The sequence below is a fragment of the Pipra filicauda genome, unplaced genomic scaffold, assembly GCF_003945595.2.
Source record: "Pipra filicauda isolate LSUMZ 115617 unplaced genomic scaffold, ASM394559v2 scaffold527_size357992_pilon, whole genome shotgun sequence".
Taxonomy (NCBI): Eukaryota; Metazoa; Chordata; class Aves; order Passeriformes; family Pipridae; genus Pipra; species Pipra filicauda.
Window position 1 is genome coordinate 207,357 of NW_024104673.1, and position 17,972 is coordinate 225,328.

Sequence of the window (17,972 nt, forward strand, 5' to 3'; positions counted from 1 at the left end):
CCTTCCAACCCAGCTGATTCTGGGATTCCCACCCACCTCTTCCATCAGGGGCCGTGTTTGGGTTTATTTGGACATTTCCCCCCCAACCCTCTATCCCAGATTTTTGGTGCTTGATGCAGAATTAGCCCCTCCTGCCTTTAAGAGCCCGTGGAGCCCAAAAGCTTTGGGGTCGTTCACCTGCCCGTTCCAGGTCACTGGGGTGGGTCAGGGAGCAGGGCCCTGCCCTCCCCTCCCTGTGCTCCCTGAGTGCCTTAATGGGCCTGGAGAAAGGAGCAGGGACACGGGAGAAGCAGGAGAGAGAAACCAAAACATGTTAATGCACACACAGACACAAACAGATCAACATTCCCATTGTGGGTTGGGAATCCGAGCCCGGGAACGGGCCCCCAGTGAAAACAGGTATTGCTGAGGCTCTGACAGGACTCATGTTTCTCTGGCCAGGGGTGGGATGGAAAAGCTCCCTTTTTTTGTTTTCCCTCCTTCAGCTGGAGCTGAAAAAAGAGCTGCAAGAATAACACGGGGTTAGTTTTCTCCTCGGGAGATATCACCAACTTATTCCTCCTCTTCCAAAGCCCTTGTGCCACCCTACAAAGCCTTGTGTGAGGAGGAGGGGGGGAAAAAAACCCAGAAAACCACCACACACAGACACTGAAATTCTAATTCTTGGGTTGCCACAACCAGATTTCAAAGGAGGGAAGAGCTGAATTTGCAAACTCGTTTTCCATGGGGTAGTTCAAGCACCCAAAGCACAGTGGGGTTGGAAATCCAGGGATTTGGGGTTGGCACTTGGCTGAGTGCTGTGAAAATCTGCCTCTCGCTGTGCCTTGAGCCCTTAAAGCAATTAAAGGCACCCAGGAATCTGTCAAGCTCAATCTGGGAAACACAGCTGTGCACTGGAGTGCCACAAAAAGTGACACTGTGCAAGAAAATATCCACACCCCAAAGGCTCATAGAAATCCCACTTTTAATCAGGGATGAATTTACTTTCAAGTAAAATCAACGGTTTTTAAATAAAATATAAATTAACAGATCAGAGGACTCGGAAAAAGAAAGACACTGTGCATGAAACGAAAGGTTTTTCCAGTTCTCTTCCCCTTCCTGGAGTCTCTGGGAGATCTCTGCATGATTATGGGAGAGAAATAAAGGATTAAAAAGCAGTGGCTCGTGCCACCATGAGGATAAAGCTTCCAAGAGAAAGGGGGGAAGTGTCACAATGGAACAAAACTGATTGAAGCAGGTTTTTTTTTTTGGAAGCACAGCTTTGGGTGCAAGAGGTTTTTCTTCTCCATCACAGGACTGAATCCAGAAGGGAAAAAAAATCAGAGAAAACTGTCCTAAAAGGGGGTTTTCTTTCTGCTTCTGAAAACCCTGCACTTCCTTTCCTTTGACTGAGGCTCAGGATTGAGAAGTCGAGCGACGCCAATCCCGGAATCCGGAAAAGGAGACCCAGGCGGTCCTCGCTCATCCCGGGATTCCTCAGCCTCTCCTGGAGGGGGAGGACTCACATTCACTCTGCTCTCAAGCTTGGGCTCGTCCCACGACACACAAAAGTGCAATAGTCAAATGAAAGTCATTTTTGGCAGGAACTGTCTGCTGAGACCAAGCCACATTTCCCAAACCTCGCCGGGCCTTCGGCTTCTCCAATGGTTTCGAGGGACAAAAAAGGGAGGAACCCTGAGGCAAAAATGGCTTTTCTGTGTAACAAGTCCAAGAAAAAAAAACCAAAAAAAATCTCTCCATCCCAGCATCTCACAAGGGCCCTGCCATCTTCTGTGGTGGGAGGCCTTCCTCGATCCAGAGGGAGGGAGAGGAGCCGTTGCGGAGCATCCGCCTGTGGATGCGCCGGAGCCGGAGCAGGTAGAGCAGGATGGAGAGCAGGACAACCAGGAAACAGGCAAAGAACAGATAGTGATTGTAAACGAAGGAGAAGCTCCTCCAGTGGGAGTGACTGCCACGGAAGTTTTCTTGCTGGATGTCTCTGGAAAGCAGCAAAAGGGACAATGGGAATAACTCGGAGGCAAAAATTCCACGTGCGACTTCTCTCCCCGCGGGAATGGGAGCCCATTTTAATAAAACAGGGTTTATAAAGCACAATTTGAGGTCCCACCGTGCTTTTCCCAACCCCAAAACTCCCCCCCCAAAGGGCTCTTCCCAAGTATTTGAGGGAAGAAGAGGTACCTTAAAGGGAGGAAGCGTGTTCGGTACAGGATGGCCCCCAGGGTCCACTGCACCTCCTTGTCATAAACCTGCAGGGCTGTTTTCAGGTTGCTGTAACCCACAGGGAAGGAGAAGCCACTGTGGAACACCTCGTACATCCAGGCTGACTTAAAGCACTGGTACCTGCAGCAGGGAGAGCAGGATGGGGTCAGGAACAGTCAGGAACAGCGGGATGAGGTCAGGGGAGCAGTTACACCGCCCGGGGCACTGGGGAGCACAATCAGCCCCACAATTATCAGGGCTTTTTAAAGGCTTTATTGGCACTTGCAGTGATTTATTCTTGCCCTCCAGGGCTGGCCTGGCAGCTGTGCAGGAGGGAATTTGCTGGGCAAACACAAAACACTCACTTCAGCCTGTGCAGGTCGGCGTGAGAGGCGTAGAGACCCCGGTCGAAGCGCTCCCGGAGGACAGACCACTTAGTGGCACAATAATCCTGCAAGGGAAACAAAAAAAGGTGAAGAAAATCAACATTTCAACGGTGCTTCTGCCTCCAGGAGGACAGACCACTTAGTGGCACAATAATCCTGCAAGGAAAACAAAAAAAGGCGAAGAAAATCAACATTTCAACGGCGCTTTTGCCTCCACGAGGTAAAAATGCCACTGGGTGAGATGCTCTGAAACACCTGAACAGCTTCCCTGGCACAGATCACACATTTAATGAGTATTTTCTTTAAATTTGTAACTCAGAGTTTGGGGTTAAATTAATGTTCAGTACCACTTAAGCACTTTGGAGGTGGAAAACAGATAAGTTGTTTTTAGGGCCTCAGCAAATTGTCTTATTCCTCTGCTTTATGTTGTAGTTTTACCTGTCCCCAGCAGATTGATCCCTTTGGGAATAACACCTGGAAAACTGGCACAAAATGTATAAAGCAGGAGGAAAAGGATCTTTTTTTTTAAAGATTAAGACATTCCTAAAAAGAAGCAAAGGGTGGAAGCAGGATGGATTTTCCCATTATCAGCAATTCTGCTGGAATATGATACCTCAAATCCCATTCCCTGTAAAGTCAATTTTACTATTGTGCCTTAAAATAAATCTTCTAAAAGAAAACCCAACCATGGAATCCTGGAATGGATTTGGGTTGGAAGGGACCTTGAAATCATCCAGTGCCACAGGCAGGGACACATCCCACTAGACCAGGAAGCTCCAAGCCCTGTCCAACTTTGGATGAGGAATTGAGAGCCCTGTGAGGGTTCATTGCAGGGAAAAAAAAAAAAGGATTTGGGATCTTTGAAGGAAAAATTTTGCTGCAAGACTTTTGGACCAAAATTCTCCTCGAGGGTGGATGTTTTGAATGAAGAAAACTAAAAGGCAGAAAATGATCTCCAGCACATTTTACCTTGGCAGCTCTAGTGAATTTAGCAGCGTTGTAATCTCCTCCCATCCTCAGCACATCCTCTGTGCAGTAGTAGAACTCGGAGAACCCATAGAATTCGCTGTTGTGGAAGTGCACAGCAGGCTGGTAAACCCCGTTCAGGGAGGTCTGGGTCTCGTTGGTCTTGTTCATGAAGGGCTGGAGCAGCTCCCGGCACAGGTGGAAATCTCCCGTCCCCCGCAGGTGCAGGGTCTGCCCGTTCTGCTGGATCTCATCCTGAGCATCCAGGGGCAGGCAGGGATCCAGCACTGGGGAATCAGAGCTCAGGCCACTCTGTCTGCCCAGCAGTCTGGGGGCAAGAGCAAAGAGCAGGTGAGAGAGATGGAGCTCTGAGACCCAACAGCACCGACCAAACCCCCCCTGGGCAAGGAAACCTCAGGGTGGGAATCAGCTTTGTGTCACTGGTGAGCCCAGAACCCTCATCCCAGCATGGTTTGGGCTGCAAGGGACCTGAAAATCACCCAGTGCCACCTCCTGCCACGGGCAGGGACACCTTCCACTAGCCCAGGTTGCTCCAAGCTGCCCTTGGACACTTCCAGGGATGGGGCAGCCACCCCCTGCCAGGGTCAATCCCCCAGGTACCTGTTTTTAAGCACAGTGCTGGCAAACAGACTGTCCTCATATCTCTGCCGGGCTGCATTCCCTCCAAATCCAAGGAATGTGGCCACGTAGACCCTGTACACGTGCTCTGTCTGATGGGCATCACAGCCCAGGTTGAATTCTGCCAGGAGGTTCTTGGCCACTTCCTCCTGCAGCAACAACAAGCACCAAGATTAGGGGTGAACAGGGTGAAAAGTAGGACCTCAAACGAGTTCTTTGGACAACTGAGTGTCTGGGACATCTTTTGACTTCACCCCTCACTCATCTGTTCTGCTTCTCCCAGGTCAACACAGAATCCCCAGGGAATTAAGGTGGGAAAAGACCTTTAAGATCATCAACCCACCACTGTGTTCACCACTAAGCCACATCCCCAGGTGCCACATCCACATATTTCTAACACTTACAAAGATTGGGACTCCACCACTGCCCTGGACAACCCTTTATAACCCCAATATTCCCAGACTTTTCCTCAGGGATGATCATCTCCCCCCTCATTTGTACCAAACCAAGGGAATCACCTTCTGCTTCACAAGGAAAGCAAAATATTAATTGCAGAGAACTGCACTGGCACTCCTGACACTCCAGGAACTGCAAAGAGCAGGAACAGCTCCCAAGGACCCTGAAGTATCTTCTCCCATGAAAAAATGTGTGTTGTGGCCACTAAACTCAGTGTTCCCACCCCAGAGTGATTGCACTGATTGCCAGGACAGGTTTAATGACCAAAACACCCATTTTATAGCAGTTTATGTTCAGACAGAGCCATCAATAGTCACCCAAATTCCCAGCTCATCTTTGCCTGGGGCATTCTGCTCTGGATCTAAACACTGAACAGCCCCAGTTCTTTGTTACACCACCTGTCTGGAGTTATTAAACCCTGGAACCACGAAAACACATCATTTCACAGGGAGGCTTCAAAAAAATCAATATACAGATCGTTACAACAGTGCACTGAGAGCCAAAACACGGGGCTTTTATGCTGTTGTCACTTTTTAACACTCAATTTAATGGGAGGTTCAACCTTAAAAATTCAGGATTTGCTTAGAACTCGGTGGAGCTGAAGCAATTTACATTCAATTTGAGACTTGTAACAAAGCAATTTGCTTCCTGCAAGAGCTGAACTGTGCTGAGGGTGTAGGTGATATTTAAACAAACCTGTCACCCCCATGTCCTGTTAATTCAGTCTCTCCCAACACAACCTGAAGGACAAAGTCACTCTTATATAAGCTCTTACATAAGAGCCACCACATATTTTTGGTTCCTGAGCTTCAGAATACCAGTTTTTTTACTGCCTAACAGATTTAAAACCAAACATGCACACACACACAAAGAATAAAACTCCAAAATGAGTGGCAGATCATGGGAGTGGAAGGGTGAACAAAACACAAATGAGTTCTTAGCTGGTGGAGGATTCCCGTCATCGCCTCTGGCCTTGCTTGGGGAATGTGATGGGATGGAGGACTCAAAAACCGAAGAAAACAAAGAGGAATATGCATTAAAATAACTCCAAAGGCAAAGAGGAAAGTTGCACAGATAATAACCTGCTGTGAGGAGGCAAAGCTTACAGTTTTAGGGACTTCGTACGCGATCTGGGTGGACACTCCGCCCATGTCCAGGATACCCACAGTCCTCTTACGGAATATGGACTCCTGGTGCTCGCTGCCCGGGATGTGGACCTCCACCATGGCCTCCTCCTCTGCAGGGAACAGGGAAAAATCAAAGGGATGCAGCTGGGGAGGGCCCAGAGCTGGAGCTGCTGCTCGGAGGGAGGGCGGGGAAGGGGCACGTGGGAGTCGAGGCACCCGCACGTGGGGCAGGGACCAACAGCAGCATGGGAACAGCCCAGGGACCAACAGCAGCATGGGAACAGCCCAGGGACCAACAGCAGCATGGGAACAGCCCAGGGACCAACAGCAGCATGGGAACAGCCCAGGGACCAACAGCAACACCCCAGGGACCAACAGCAGCATGGGAACAGCCCAGGGACCAACAGCAGCATGGGAACAGCCCAGGGACCAACAGCAGCATGGGAACAGTCACTACATCTGGCTGGAAACACCCTAGGGACAAACAGCTGGCTGGGAACACCCCAGGGACAAACAGCAGCATGGGAACAGCCCAGGGACAAACAGCTGCATGGGAACAGCCCAGAGACAAACAGCTGGCTGGGAACACCCCAGGGACAAACAGCTGGCTGGAAACAGTCCCAAAATCCAGATGGAAACACACCAGGGACAAACATCTGGCTGGAAACAGTCACCAACATCTGGCTGAAAAGCCACATCTGCCTGAAAACAGTCACCAACACCTGTTTGAAACCACACCAGTGACCAAAATTTGTCTAAAAGCAGTCACCAGCATCTGTCTGAGAACACCCCAGTGTCTGCCCAAAAAATCATCCCCTAAAGCACAGGACTTGACCTCAAGTCCCTCCCAGATCCCCCCCTCCCACTTCAGACACTCACCATCATCTGTGTGTTCAAACCTTCCCAGGACAAAGTTGATGCCAATCCATGCATAGACTCCTGCATGTACAAGGGAAGATAGTGGGATATTACAGGAATAGCTGGAATATCAACTTAAAAACAAAGAGGTTTTTTTTTTCCTATATAAGTTAAGACATATAAGTTAAGACAAACTGCTCACATTTTATTTCATACAACACTTAGAAGTTAAACCTGCCTGAGAAATCTTTAATTCCTGACAAGCTACTCTAGTCCTTCTCTCCAAGGCTATGATAGTAATCTGAACTGAATGTATTTAAGATACTTTGATGTCTTAATTTTAAAAGAAGCTAAGCATGTTGGCTTTTAAAGTGATTTTAAGCCTTCAGTGAGCTGCTCACATCAACAGCTCTCCCTTAGAAATCACTTCACCCTGAAAAGCTTCTTCCAGCAAGAATGTTGTGCTTTCTCCTTCTTTCTCCCTCCCTCCCTTCCTAAGAAAATGGATGAAATTCCTGCTAAACCCAGCCAAGTTATTTTCACTGTTCATCAGAAAACATTTAGAGCAGCTCCACGCTCCATGTGTTGCTACTAAGGAAAAAGGGTTCCCAAGTAAAGCAAAATTCAAAAAAAAGTAGAAAAAAAAGCAGCCAAACTACCTTGAAAGCAGTAAATATTTTAAAGATAACCTTGGGAAAGCTCACTTACCTTCCTGCTTGCCTGAAATCACCTCTGCATGCGAGTCAGAGAACAGGAAATCAAACTGCACGGGGATATCAGTGAGCAGGTCTTCAAGTATTGCCTTTTGCTGGCTGCAAAATCCCATTGGGAAGGGTTAAAACCAGCCAGAGCCACCAGGATGGCAGCTCCAAATCCCTCAAAAATAAGGCAGGCACCCACCTCTCGGGCAGGATCCTCATGCCTGCAGTGCACAGGATGTACAGAGGGGTCTCCTTGTGCTTGGCACGGGGCACGTGCTCGGCGGCGAAGCTCAGGAGCGGTGAGATGTAATCACTGACCTTCTCAGGAGAGCTGGCGAACTCCGAGATCCCTGGGGAAAAATGGAACATGGAAGGGAAGCAACTCAGGTTTGGGGCATTGCCTGGGAAATCCTGAACACCAACAGGCAGAGAGATGAATAAGCCAGCCTGTAAACCCCAGCATCGGTCTGAAAAGCCCAAGTGAAAAGTGGGGAATCAACTCTAGGAAATGAGAATGCAATTCATCCTTAATCATCCTCTAAACAACAAATTAAAGTGTAATAATAGAGATATAATACCTTTTTCTATAATTATTTAGATAACTGGTTCAAACAGCTTTACAGGAAGGCAATGATTTGTTCACTCAATAAAAAGGAATAAAGTGAAATGACAACTGAACCAGCAGCTGGTTTGTCCTTGGAGAAACCTCTGCCCCGGCCCTGTTTCAGGTTTTAAAGCTCAACAAAACCCCCTGCAAACCAAACCCAAAGAAATCTGGAGGAGTTCCATCCTCACAACCTGCAACTGTCCTTCCTCCAGGCACTGGGGGGGTTGAAAAGCAGAAGTCAGGAGAGGAAACTCTGTAGAAAATCCCATTGCACTGAATTTCTCCCCAGTACCTGGCTTGATCTTCATGACCACGGGTTTCCTGTTCTTGTCCCTCATCTGTTTGATGTCCAGCAGGTCGTGGGGGTTCCCGTTGTGCCTGGGCCAGCAGTACACAAAGATCCTGGAGCCACTGCTGCCACAGTCCACCACGATGCCATAGTTCAGGTTGGGGTTGGCCGTGTCCGTGGCTTCCGTGTCCGTCACCCGGGCGAGATACCTGGGAAAGAACCGGGAATGACTCCAGGGCAACTCAGCTCTGCTCGAAATCAGACTCAAAAGGGGACAATCACTTCCATCAGAGGGATCACACAGTTCTCAGAGGATGCCAAGACCTTAAAATCATCCCAGTCCACCCCTTTCCATGGGCAGAGACACCTCCCACGATCCCAGGCTGCTCCAACCGGGCCTTGGGCACTTCCAGGGATGGAACAGCCACAGCTCCTCTGGGAATCCCAGCCCAGCCCCTGCCCACCCTCCCAGGGAAGAATTCCTGCCCAATATCCCAGCTAAACCAGCACATGGAACCATGGAATGGTTTGGGGTGGAAGGGACCTTCAGGATCATCCAGGTCCACCCCTTTCCATGGGCAGGGACACCTTCCACTAGCCCAGGTATATTTTATAAACATTATATATTAATACATGATGTATTAATATATATTAAGTATTAATACATAATGTTGTTAATATATAAATATACCACATACATTACTTATGTACTATATTAATATATAGTATGTACATCAATGTATTATATTATACATTAACATATATTTTATCTATTACATATTATCATTGTATATTGTCTTTTAATATAATATTTATATTAATATATAAATATATAGTGTCCATGACTTATATACTATATTAAGAGATAGCATATATTAATGTATTTTATTATACATTAAAATATATTGTACCTATTAGACATTATCTATTGCATATTGTCTATTCATACCTAATATTAATATTAATATATAAAAATATACTATCCATTACTTATATACCATATCAATAATAGTATATATAAATGTATTATATTATATATTAAATATATTTTATTTATTAATATCAATATATAAATATATAGTATCCATTACATACATACTATACTAACATATAGTATATAATAATGTATTATATTATTAAATATATTTTATCTATTATGTATTATCTATTGTATATTATCTATTATACATAATATATATTATACACACTATATATTATATGCATACATATATATAATATGTATATACATACATATACATAATAGATACATAATATATAATATATTAAACATAATATATTATATACATAATATATTATATATTATATGCATACATGTACATAATATGTATATACATAATATATATGTTATATATACATAATATATACATAATATATACTATACATACTATATATTATATATATTAATATATATATAATGTATTATATACATACATACACATAATATATATGTTATATATACATAATATATACATAACATATACTATACATATTATATATTATATGTATATATTAATATATATACTATATATTATATACATACATACACATAATATGTATATACATAATATAAACATAATATATAATACATAATATATTCTATATATTACACATCGACACTTATTAATATTTTACTTACACATTATTTACTCACACAACGAACGCACTTACCCAAACATCTATTAAACATTTACTCCAACGCTATTTAAACACAGAAACAACATTCAAACAACGAGGAACTACATGAAAACAACCAAGAAAATTAAGAATTTTCATTGTTAACTAACAGCCCCGACAAAGAGCGTTCTCCCCGTGGATCCGCGCCCCGGGAACGCGCCGGGAATGCCCCGGGAATGCCCCGGGAGCGCCGTTGCTCACCTGTGGAAGGTCCTGGCGCGGCCGTAGCGGGAGCGCAGCAGGAGGAGGGAGCAGTAGAGCAGCGCCACGGCCGCGCCCCCCGCCAGCAGCAGCTGCCGCAGCGACGGGTGCGGGAGCCGCGGGCACCCCACGGGCGCCAGGCTGAAGTGCCACGAGGCCGGCAGCAGGCACGAGATGCTCAGCCTGCAACGCCAAACAGGGTGCCCGTTAGTCCCCCAGGGCACATTCTCAGAATTCCCCCCTACGACTCATCCTCATGGAGTGCAGTGCTGTGCAGAGCTGGAGGTCTGCCTTTCCCACAGTCCTTGGGATAGCACAGCTCATTGAAACTGCACGGTTTATATATTTATAGTCATATTTATTCCTATATTTCTATATATTTCTGTATTTCCACATATTTCTATATATTTCTCTCTATATATATATTTCTATATATTTCTGTATTTCCACATATTTCTCTATATTTCTCTATATATCTATATTTCTCTCTATATATATATTTCTATATATTTCTGTATTTCCACATATTTCTCTATATTTCTCTATATATCTATATTTCTCTCTCTATATATATTTCTATATATTTCTGTATTTCCACATATTTCTCTATATTTCTCTATATATCTATATTTCTCTCTATATATATATTTCTATATATTTCTGTATTTCCACATATTTCTATATATTTCTCTATATATCTATATTTCTATATATTTCTGTATTTCCACATATTTCTATATATTTCTATACTTCCACATATTTCTATATATTTCTATACTTCCACATATTTCTATATATTTCTATACTTCCACATATTTCTATATATTTCTGTATTTCCACATATTTCTATATTTCCATATATTTCTATATATTTTTATACATATATATATGGCTCAGTTAACAAAGCACAGCACAAGGAATTCCTCCCTGTAAGGGTGATGGAATTCCCAGAGCATCTGTGGCTGCCTCATCCCTGGAAGTGTCCCAGGCCGGGTTGGAGCAGCCTGGGATAGTGGGAGGTGTCCCTGCCCATGGAACTGGATGAGTTTAAGGTCCCTTCCAAGCCAGAGCATCCCAGAATTCTGTGATCCTGTTTTCCCAGCCCTCTGTGGGGGCTGCAGGAACAGCCCTGGGCACTGGGAGTTTGCTGGGCAGGAGGACCAGGACACAGGGAATGACTTCAAACAGCCAGAGGGCAGGGTTAGGTGGGATATTGGGAAGGAATTCCTGGCTCTGAGGGTGGGGAGGCCCTGGAATGGAATTCCCAGAGAAGCTGTGGCTGCCCCATCCCTGCAAGTGTCCAAGGCCAGGCTGGAGCAAGCTGGGCTGGTGAAGGTGTCCCTGCCCATGGCAGGGGGTGGAACGGGAGGATTTCAAAGCCCTTCCAACCCAAACCACCCCGGGATTCCAGGATGTCCCGCCCTACTCCCACCCCCGAATTCCTGATCACCCTTCGCTCCGAAGCCCTCCCGGCCTAACGCGGCGGTTCCTGCGGGATTCTCACCTGCCCATCCTGGGATCAGGGCAGGCCCGAGCAGCGGCGGGAGCTCAGCCGGTGAGCCCGGACGGACACGGCGCATCCATCGGCCCCGGGGCCGCCTCCGCCCTGCGCCGCAGGAGAGACACACCGGGGGTCATTCCCTGCGCGGCACCGGGCACATCCCACGGCATGGGATGGACTGGGATGGGATCCTCCCCCCCCCCAGCACTGCTGCACGTGGGGCAAGGAATTCAGGGATCTACGGGACCGAACGGGGCCAGACGATGGAAGCGCTGGAGCACGAGGAGGGTTAGGTGGGATACTGGCATGATTCCTTTCCCACCCCTATTCCTATTCCCACCCCCATTCCCAATCCCGCTCCCACCCCCTTTCTCACCCCTATTCCCGTTCCCATTCCCAGCCCCATTCCCGTCCCTATTCCAATTCCACCCCAATTCCCATTCCCGTTCTCACCCCCATTCCCGTTCCCATTCCATTCCCACCCCTATTCACGTCCCTATTCCCATTCCCTCCCCATTTTCCCACCCCCATTCCCATTCTCACCCCCATTCCCGTCCCTATTCCCAATCCCACCCCCATTCCCGATGATTTTCCCTCCCCACGTCACCTCCCGGGCCCCTCCATGGCAACCGGCCCTCCCCCAGCGCCACTTCCGGGTGCGCGGCCGGACGTGACGCAAGCGCGCGGTGACGTCACACCGGCAATGGGAAAGGGATTCCCCGGGGGCGTGGTCTCGCCAGGAGGCGTGGTCACATATGAGGGGCGTGGTCATGAAGGGGGCGTGGCCAAGAGGCTCCCGCGGAAAAACGGGCAAAAATCGGTAAAACCGGGGATTTAAGCGTGGAAATGGGAACTCACGGCTAAAAACGCGCCGATATTTCGAAATAGATAAAATTTGTGGCTATAAATGTGCACTGTTTTAAATTTATATATATTTATATAAATAAATATATTCAATATTCTGTTATATATGTTTATTGCTATAAATGTACCAGTGTCTTAAAGTATATTAAATTTATAGCTGTGGGTGTGTCAATATTTTCAAATATAAAAATTTATGGCTGTAAATAATTTAAATATATTGAATTTACAGCTGTGAATATGTGAATATTTTGGAAAATATAAGCCAGTGTAGAAATATAAATATTTAAATAGAAAGTTATGAATATAAGCCCAATATTAAATATAACTATATAGAAAATACATGTATATATATGAATATAAACCAGTGTACCAGCACAGAAAAAGCAATTTATAGCCATAAAAACAACAACATTTTGGAATAGGCCGTTATAAGTATACAGTGATGTTGCAGCAGCTGGAATAAATATATAAATATTTATTAAATAAGGAATAAATAAATGGATTGGATTAAAAATAAACAAGGAAAAGCCTCTCCTCGCCTGGAAATCCTCGGGCCAAGGGGGAACCCTCCCGTGTGTTGCCACTGAGTGGCAGCACAACTTGTGCCCACGCGGCTCCAGGATTCCTTTGGAGGACAGGGAAAGTTTATCCTGGCGACGAGAATGGGAAATAACGGGCGCTGGATTTTGCGCGCTGGGATTTGCCTGCAGGGATCTGGGAAAGGGAAAGGAAAAGGGGAAAAGGGGAAAGGAAAAAGGGAAAGGATAAAGCCATCAATCCAGCTGCCCTGAGGGGATGTTTTACGGCGGCCGAGCCTGGTTTTTGTGTCCCCGGAGCTCCGCCCAGGCTGGGCTGGGGGGCAAAAATATTGGAAAACAGGGAAAACTGGCGAGCCGCTGCTAAACGCCCTCGCTGGCCGAGCGGGCGGGCGGCACGGGATGGGAGCCGGCCGGGAATGTGCGGGTCGCTTTGGGGCGGGAATTATTTCCAGCTGCCGGGGAAAACGGGGGTTGGTGGGAATTTTTTCCTTCCGTCATCACCAGCGGGAGTAAAACCTTCCCACCGGCTGCCGGATTCCGGCTGGGATGCTCCGAGGAGCGCGGGAGGAAGGTTTTTCCAAGCCCCCTGGAGGACTCCGGGATGAAACCGCGCTGCCGGAATCACCGGGAGCAACCGAGGCGGAGAAGGACCCGCAGCGGGATTTGGGAATCGGCCCTTTCCAAGGGGGGAAAGCACCTCTGGGACAGCCCTGAGAGGCCGGGCAAGGTGTGCGGGGGGTGTTGGCCCCTATCTCGGGGGAGCACCGCGCCCACCCACCGCGCCCTGCCCGCTATCGGCGGGCACCGGGATGCGCCGATACGGGACCGGCCGCGGCTGCCGCTGCTGATCGGGGGGGAACAGCCCCGGCTGGCACTGGGATGGGGTGAGGGGGGACGTGGAGGAGCAGGCAGAGCTGGGCTGTGCCTCCCAGCTGGCCTTTCCTTCGTGCCTTTCTGTGTTTGTTTGTTAAAAGGCCCCGATTCCCATTCCAAAGGAGCCCCGCGCTGGATTTAGGGGGGATAAAGCTGGTTTTTTTTCCCTCTACCTGCACAGGCTGCCCAGCAGCCCCAGCCCCATCTGCAGAGTCCTCATTCCGGCCTTTTTTTCTCTTTTAATCACGTTTATTTGCCCACGAGAAGTGGTGAAGCCCGTCACCATTAAACAATTTGACCAAGGCCATGAGAGGGGGCAGTGGCAGAGCAGGATCATGGAATCCTGGAATGGTTTGGGTTGGAAGGGACTGTAAAATCATCCAGTTCCACCCCCTGCCGTGGGCAGGGACACCTTCCACTGTTCCAGGTTGCTCCAAGCCCCATCCAACCTGGCCTTGGACACTTCCAGGGATCCAGGGGCAGCCACAGTTTCTCTGGGAATTCCATCCCAGTCCCTCACCACCCTCACAGGGAGGAATTCCTTCCCAATAATCAACCTAATTTCCCTTCTTTGAGTGGGAAGCCATTCCCCCTTGTCCTGTCCCTCCAGGCCCTTCTCCAAAGTCCTTCTCCAGTTCTCTTGGAGCCCTTTTAGGCACTGGAAGGTTACTCTGAGGACTCCACCCAACCTTCTCTTTCCCAGGATCATCCCCAAATTTACATTCCCTGAACCACAAGCCAGGCTTTCCCCCTCTTTTCTCTGGATCTAATTTTTTCCTGACTGCTAGAAACAAAGCCAGAAAACAAAAGGACACCCATTCCCAAACCAGCAAACTCCATGGGATCCTCCCAGCCCGCTCTGCCCAGTGCCACCAGTCCACCCTGGGAGCACCACCAGCGTGTGCTGCACCTTCCCATTGTTCCCTCAGGGCTTCAAACCAGAAAGGCAAGTTGGAGAGGAGAGGAGGAAAAAAAAAATTTAGTCCAGGAAATAATCCAAAAGCACCTTTAATTACACACACTGGGCACTGCCTCTCCCTGTCCCACTGATCCAGCGAGCTCGGGAATGGTAAATTAGGTCAGATTATGTGAGCACTGAAATAAAACCCAGAGGCCACATTCCTGGAGTCCACACCTTCACCTCGGAGGTTGCATAAGTGCCAAGGGGGCTGGAGCTGTTTGGGTGGCTCTGGGGGAGCTGCAGTGCTGGGTTTTCCCATTTGGGCAGTTTTGGGGATGGAATAACCCCCCCTGGAGCCCCAGCAGGGCTCAGTTCTCTCTAATTTTCTTTGCTGGTGGCCCTCCCTGGCATCAGCCCCGTGCCCTGTGGTGCTGTCACGTGTAGACCTGGCTGTGAAACCAATTCCTTGGTGATTCATGGCAAAAAGGAGGCAGGAATGTGTTTTAAAGTTGGGGATGATCCTGTTTTAAAGTTGGGGATGATCCTGTTTTAAAGCTGGGGATGATCCTGCTCTGCCACCTCCTCCTCGAAACAGTCAAGTTGGTTTATCCTGATGGGCTTCCCCACTTTTAACCCCCCACATTAATCCCTGCTCTGATTAATGATTTTCCAGCCCCAGCCTCCCCACCAGCACCTTCCAACCCGGGGGTGCCCTGTGCTGGTGCTCCCATAAGTGGGTCACTCCACCTCGAAGACAAAACAAGTTTGTTTGCTTATTTTCCTGGTGTTTGCTGAGCTGGAGATAAAAGAAATAACTGGAACACATCGGGTTTCCGAGCAGATGATGTTTCCCCGTGGCTCTCCATCCCCAGGAGCATCACAAATTGCAGCCAGGTGGGCAGGAAAACCCAGGCTGGTGCCAAAGGACCCTTTTCCAGGGCATCTCCTGAGGCTGATGCTGCCTTGGAGCTCAGGATGGTTCTGGGAGTGAGGTCCAGACTCGCTGTTTAAATTGTATTTTGAGGCTTTGAGCATCTCTAAGGAAGGATGGGGTTGGGATATGCTGGGAAGAGGGATGTGGGATGGGGAATTGTGCCTTGGGATGTGCAGTTCCCACATGAAAACTGCTTTTTTTCTCCAGCAAAAGGATCTGGCACCAAAGCTGGCAAAAAAAAAAAAAAAATAATGGCCGTGGGGGTATAAAGTTCAGGCTGGTTGTTCTGCAAATAAGATTAAAAACATATTAACCACATCCATTTGCTCTGATCCCTCTCCTAAAGGCTTTCTACAAGGCCACGAGCCGGTGCCTTTTCCTTTCCACAATTAAAAATCGTGGAATCTCAGAGTGCTTTGGGTTGGAAGGGAACTTAAAGACCATCTCATTCCACCCCCTGCCATGGGCAGGGACACCTTCCACTAGCCCAGGTTGCTCCAACCTGGCCTTGGACACCTCCAGGGGTGCAGGGGCAGCCACAGCTTCTCTGGGCACCTTGTGCCAGGGCCTCCCCACCCTCCAGGGGAAGGAAAAAACCCCATTATCTGGTGCTGAATCTGTCAATTAAACTAAAATGTCTCCCAATTTGCACCGAGAAAGGACAAAACCCGCCCTCCAGCAGGGTGCTGCTCAGCTGTTATGGAAGTTTGTAGGTTTGAAAAGTGGAGGGAAAAAAATTCAGATGTATCCCAGTGGGTGGTGGAGATAAAGCCCGGGTCCTGTGCCCACCTCCCAGCTGGACCCTCCTGCCTTATCTGGGTGGGCCCAGCAGCTCCTGCCCCTGAAGGAGCACGATAAGCCAGCCCAGGGCCCTGTAATCAGCTGGGGGTGCCAGGCAGATGCTCCAGGGGGCTGTGGGCACCTGCTGTGGGCAGGGAGTGGGGAAAGCAGGAGCCTTCCACTGCTGTCTTCACTTCTTGTGCTGCATTTGGGCTGGTTTGGGGCTGTGATCCCTCCGTGGGGCTGATTCATCTCTTCCTTTGGCTGCCCACGGTGATGCAACGTGGCTGCAGATTGCAGGGGGTGTTTGCCACAGGCTTGGGGGTGTGTAAATCATGGAATCGTGCAATGGGTTGGGTTGGGAGGGATCTGAGAGGTCATCCAGTCCCACCCCCTGCCACGGGCAGGGACACTTTCCACTGTCCCCACTGGCCTTGGACACTTCCAGAGATCCAGGAGCAGCCACAGCTTCTCTGGGAATTCCTTCCCAGCCCCTCCCCACCCTCACAGGGAGGAATTTCTTCCCAATATCCAATCTAAATTTCCCCTCTTTCAGTGGGAACCCATTTCCCTTGTCCTGTCACTCCAATTCCTGAGGAAGAGCCCCCTCTGCCTTCCTTTTAGATCCTTCCTTCCCTTTGGATCCGGAAGGTGCTGTGAGGTCTCCACACAACCTTCTCTTCTCCAGGATCATCCCCATCTCTCCCAACCCCCTGGGACACCTCCCTCTCTCCCAGGTTTCTCCAAGCCCTGTCCAGCCTGGCCTTGGAGACTTCCAGGCTGAGCTTGTTGCAGCCAAAACGCGCTTTTAGCAGCACAAAGATATTTTCCCTTCGCTGTTTCCCTGCTCCGATGGAGTTCGGAGCTTGTGGAGATTCCCAAGGCACCTGCTGAGCCCAGGGATCTCCAGGATGGGATTCACCAAGCAGGGGCTGTGCCCTTGGGAAGGGAACAGCGAGGGAATCACTGCACAGGACCTTTTCCAAGGAAGGTTTTGCAGATGAATTTGAGTTCGCTCTGTCCATGACTCTCCTTTGCCAGGTTGGGGTGGAAAAGAACCATCCCAGACACACAAAGCTGCCCCTTTTCCTGAAAACGTGGAACACAACGAGCCCAGAACCCAGAACAGCCTCTCTGCCTCACTTTCCTTGCACTAATAACGAATAATTTCATCCCTTCTTGGTGAACACGGGGAAAATCCTCAGCCTGTGCTTTTTCTTGGGCATGTGTGGCTGGAGGAGCTGCCCCGGGAGCAGGAGGAGAAAGGATTCCTCATGTCACTGCTGCAGGGTTAAAATATAACCTGTTCCTACCTGGGAGCAGCACCTATTCCACACTGATTCATGTCATTATCAGGGAGCAGGACCTGAGGCTGCGGGGAAAGGGCTCGTTAGGGTAAGTGACACTTTAATTCCCCCTCCCTGCCCTGCCAAAGGCACGGGGAGGAGATTAAAGC

At 48.3% G+C, this 17,972-nt stretch overlaps 1 protein-coding gene across 4 annotated transcripts in view; it reads right to left on the reverse strand.

Moving 5' to 3' along the window:
* Positions 1–947: 947 nt before the first annotated feature.
* Positions 948–17,972, reverse strand: part of ENTPD4 (ectonucleoside triphosphate diphosphohydrolase 4) — a 93,201-nt gene continuing 76,176 nt past the window's right edge. The window contains exons 1-13 of one of the 4 annotated variants that reach the window (XM_027714027.2): positions 12,233–12,314; positions 11,629–11,730; positions 10,125–10,307; positions 8,232–8,437; positions 7,532–7,682; positions 7,340–7,443; positions 6,653–6,712; positions 5,729–5,883; positions 4,173–4,339; positions 3,555–3,879; positions 2,565–2,650; positions 2,179–2,340; positions 948–1,978 (exon numbers count right to left, since the gene is read on the reverse strand). In XM_027714027.2, coding sequence (XP_027569828.1) covers positions 1,750–1,978; positions 2,179–2,340; positions 2,565–2,650; positions 3,555–3,879; positions 4,173–4,339; positions 5,729–5,883; positions 6,653–6,712; positions 7,340–7,443; positions 7,532–7,682; positions 8,232–8,437; positions 10,125–10,307; positions 11,629–11,636 — 1,836 coding nt within the window. In that variant the 5' untranslated portion in view covers positions 11,637–11,730; positions 12,233–12,314 and the 3' untranslated portion in view covers positions 948–1,749. Of the gene's footprint in view, positions 1,979–2,178; positions 2,341–2,564; positions 2,651–3,554; positions 3,880–4,172; positions 4,340–5,728; positions 5,884–6,652; positions 6,713–7,339; positions 7,444–7,531; positions 7,683–8,231; positions 8,438–10,124; positions 10,308–11,628; positions 11,895–12,232; positions 12,315–17,972 lie in introns of those variants that run through there. The other 3 variants (XM_027714029.2, XM_039387048.1, XM_039387049.1) reach the window with 3 other exon arrangements.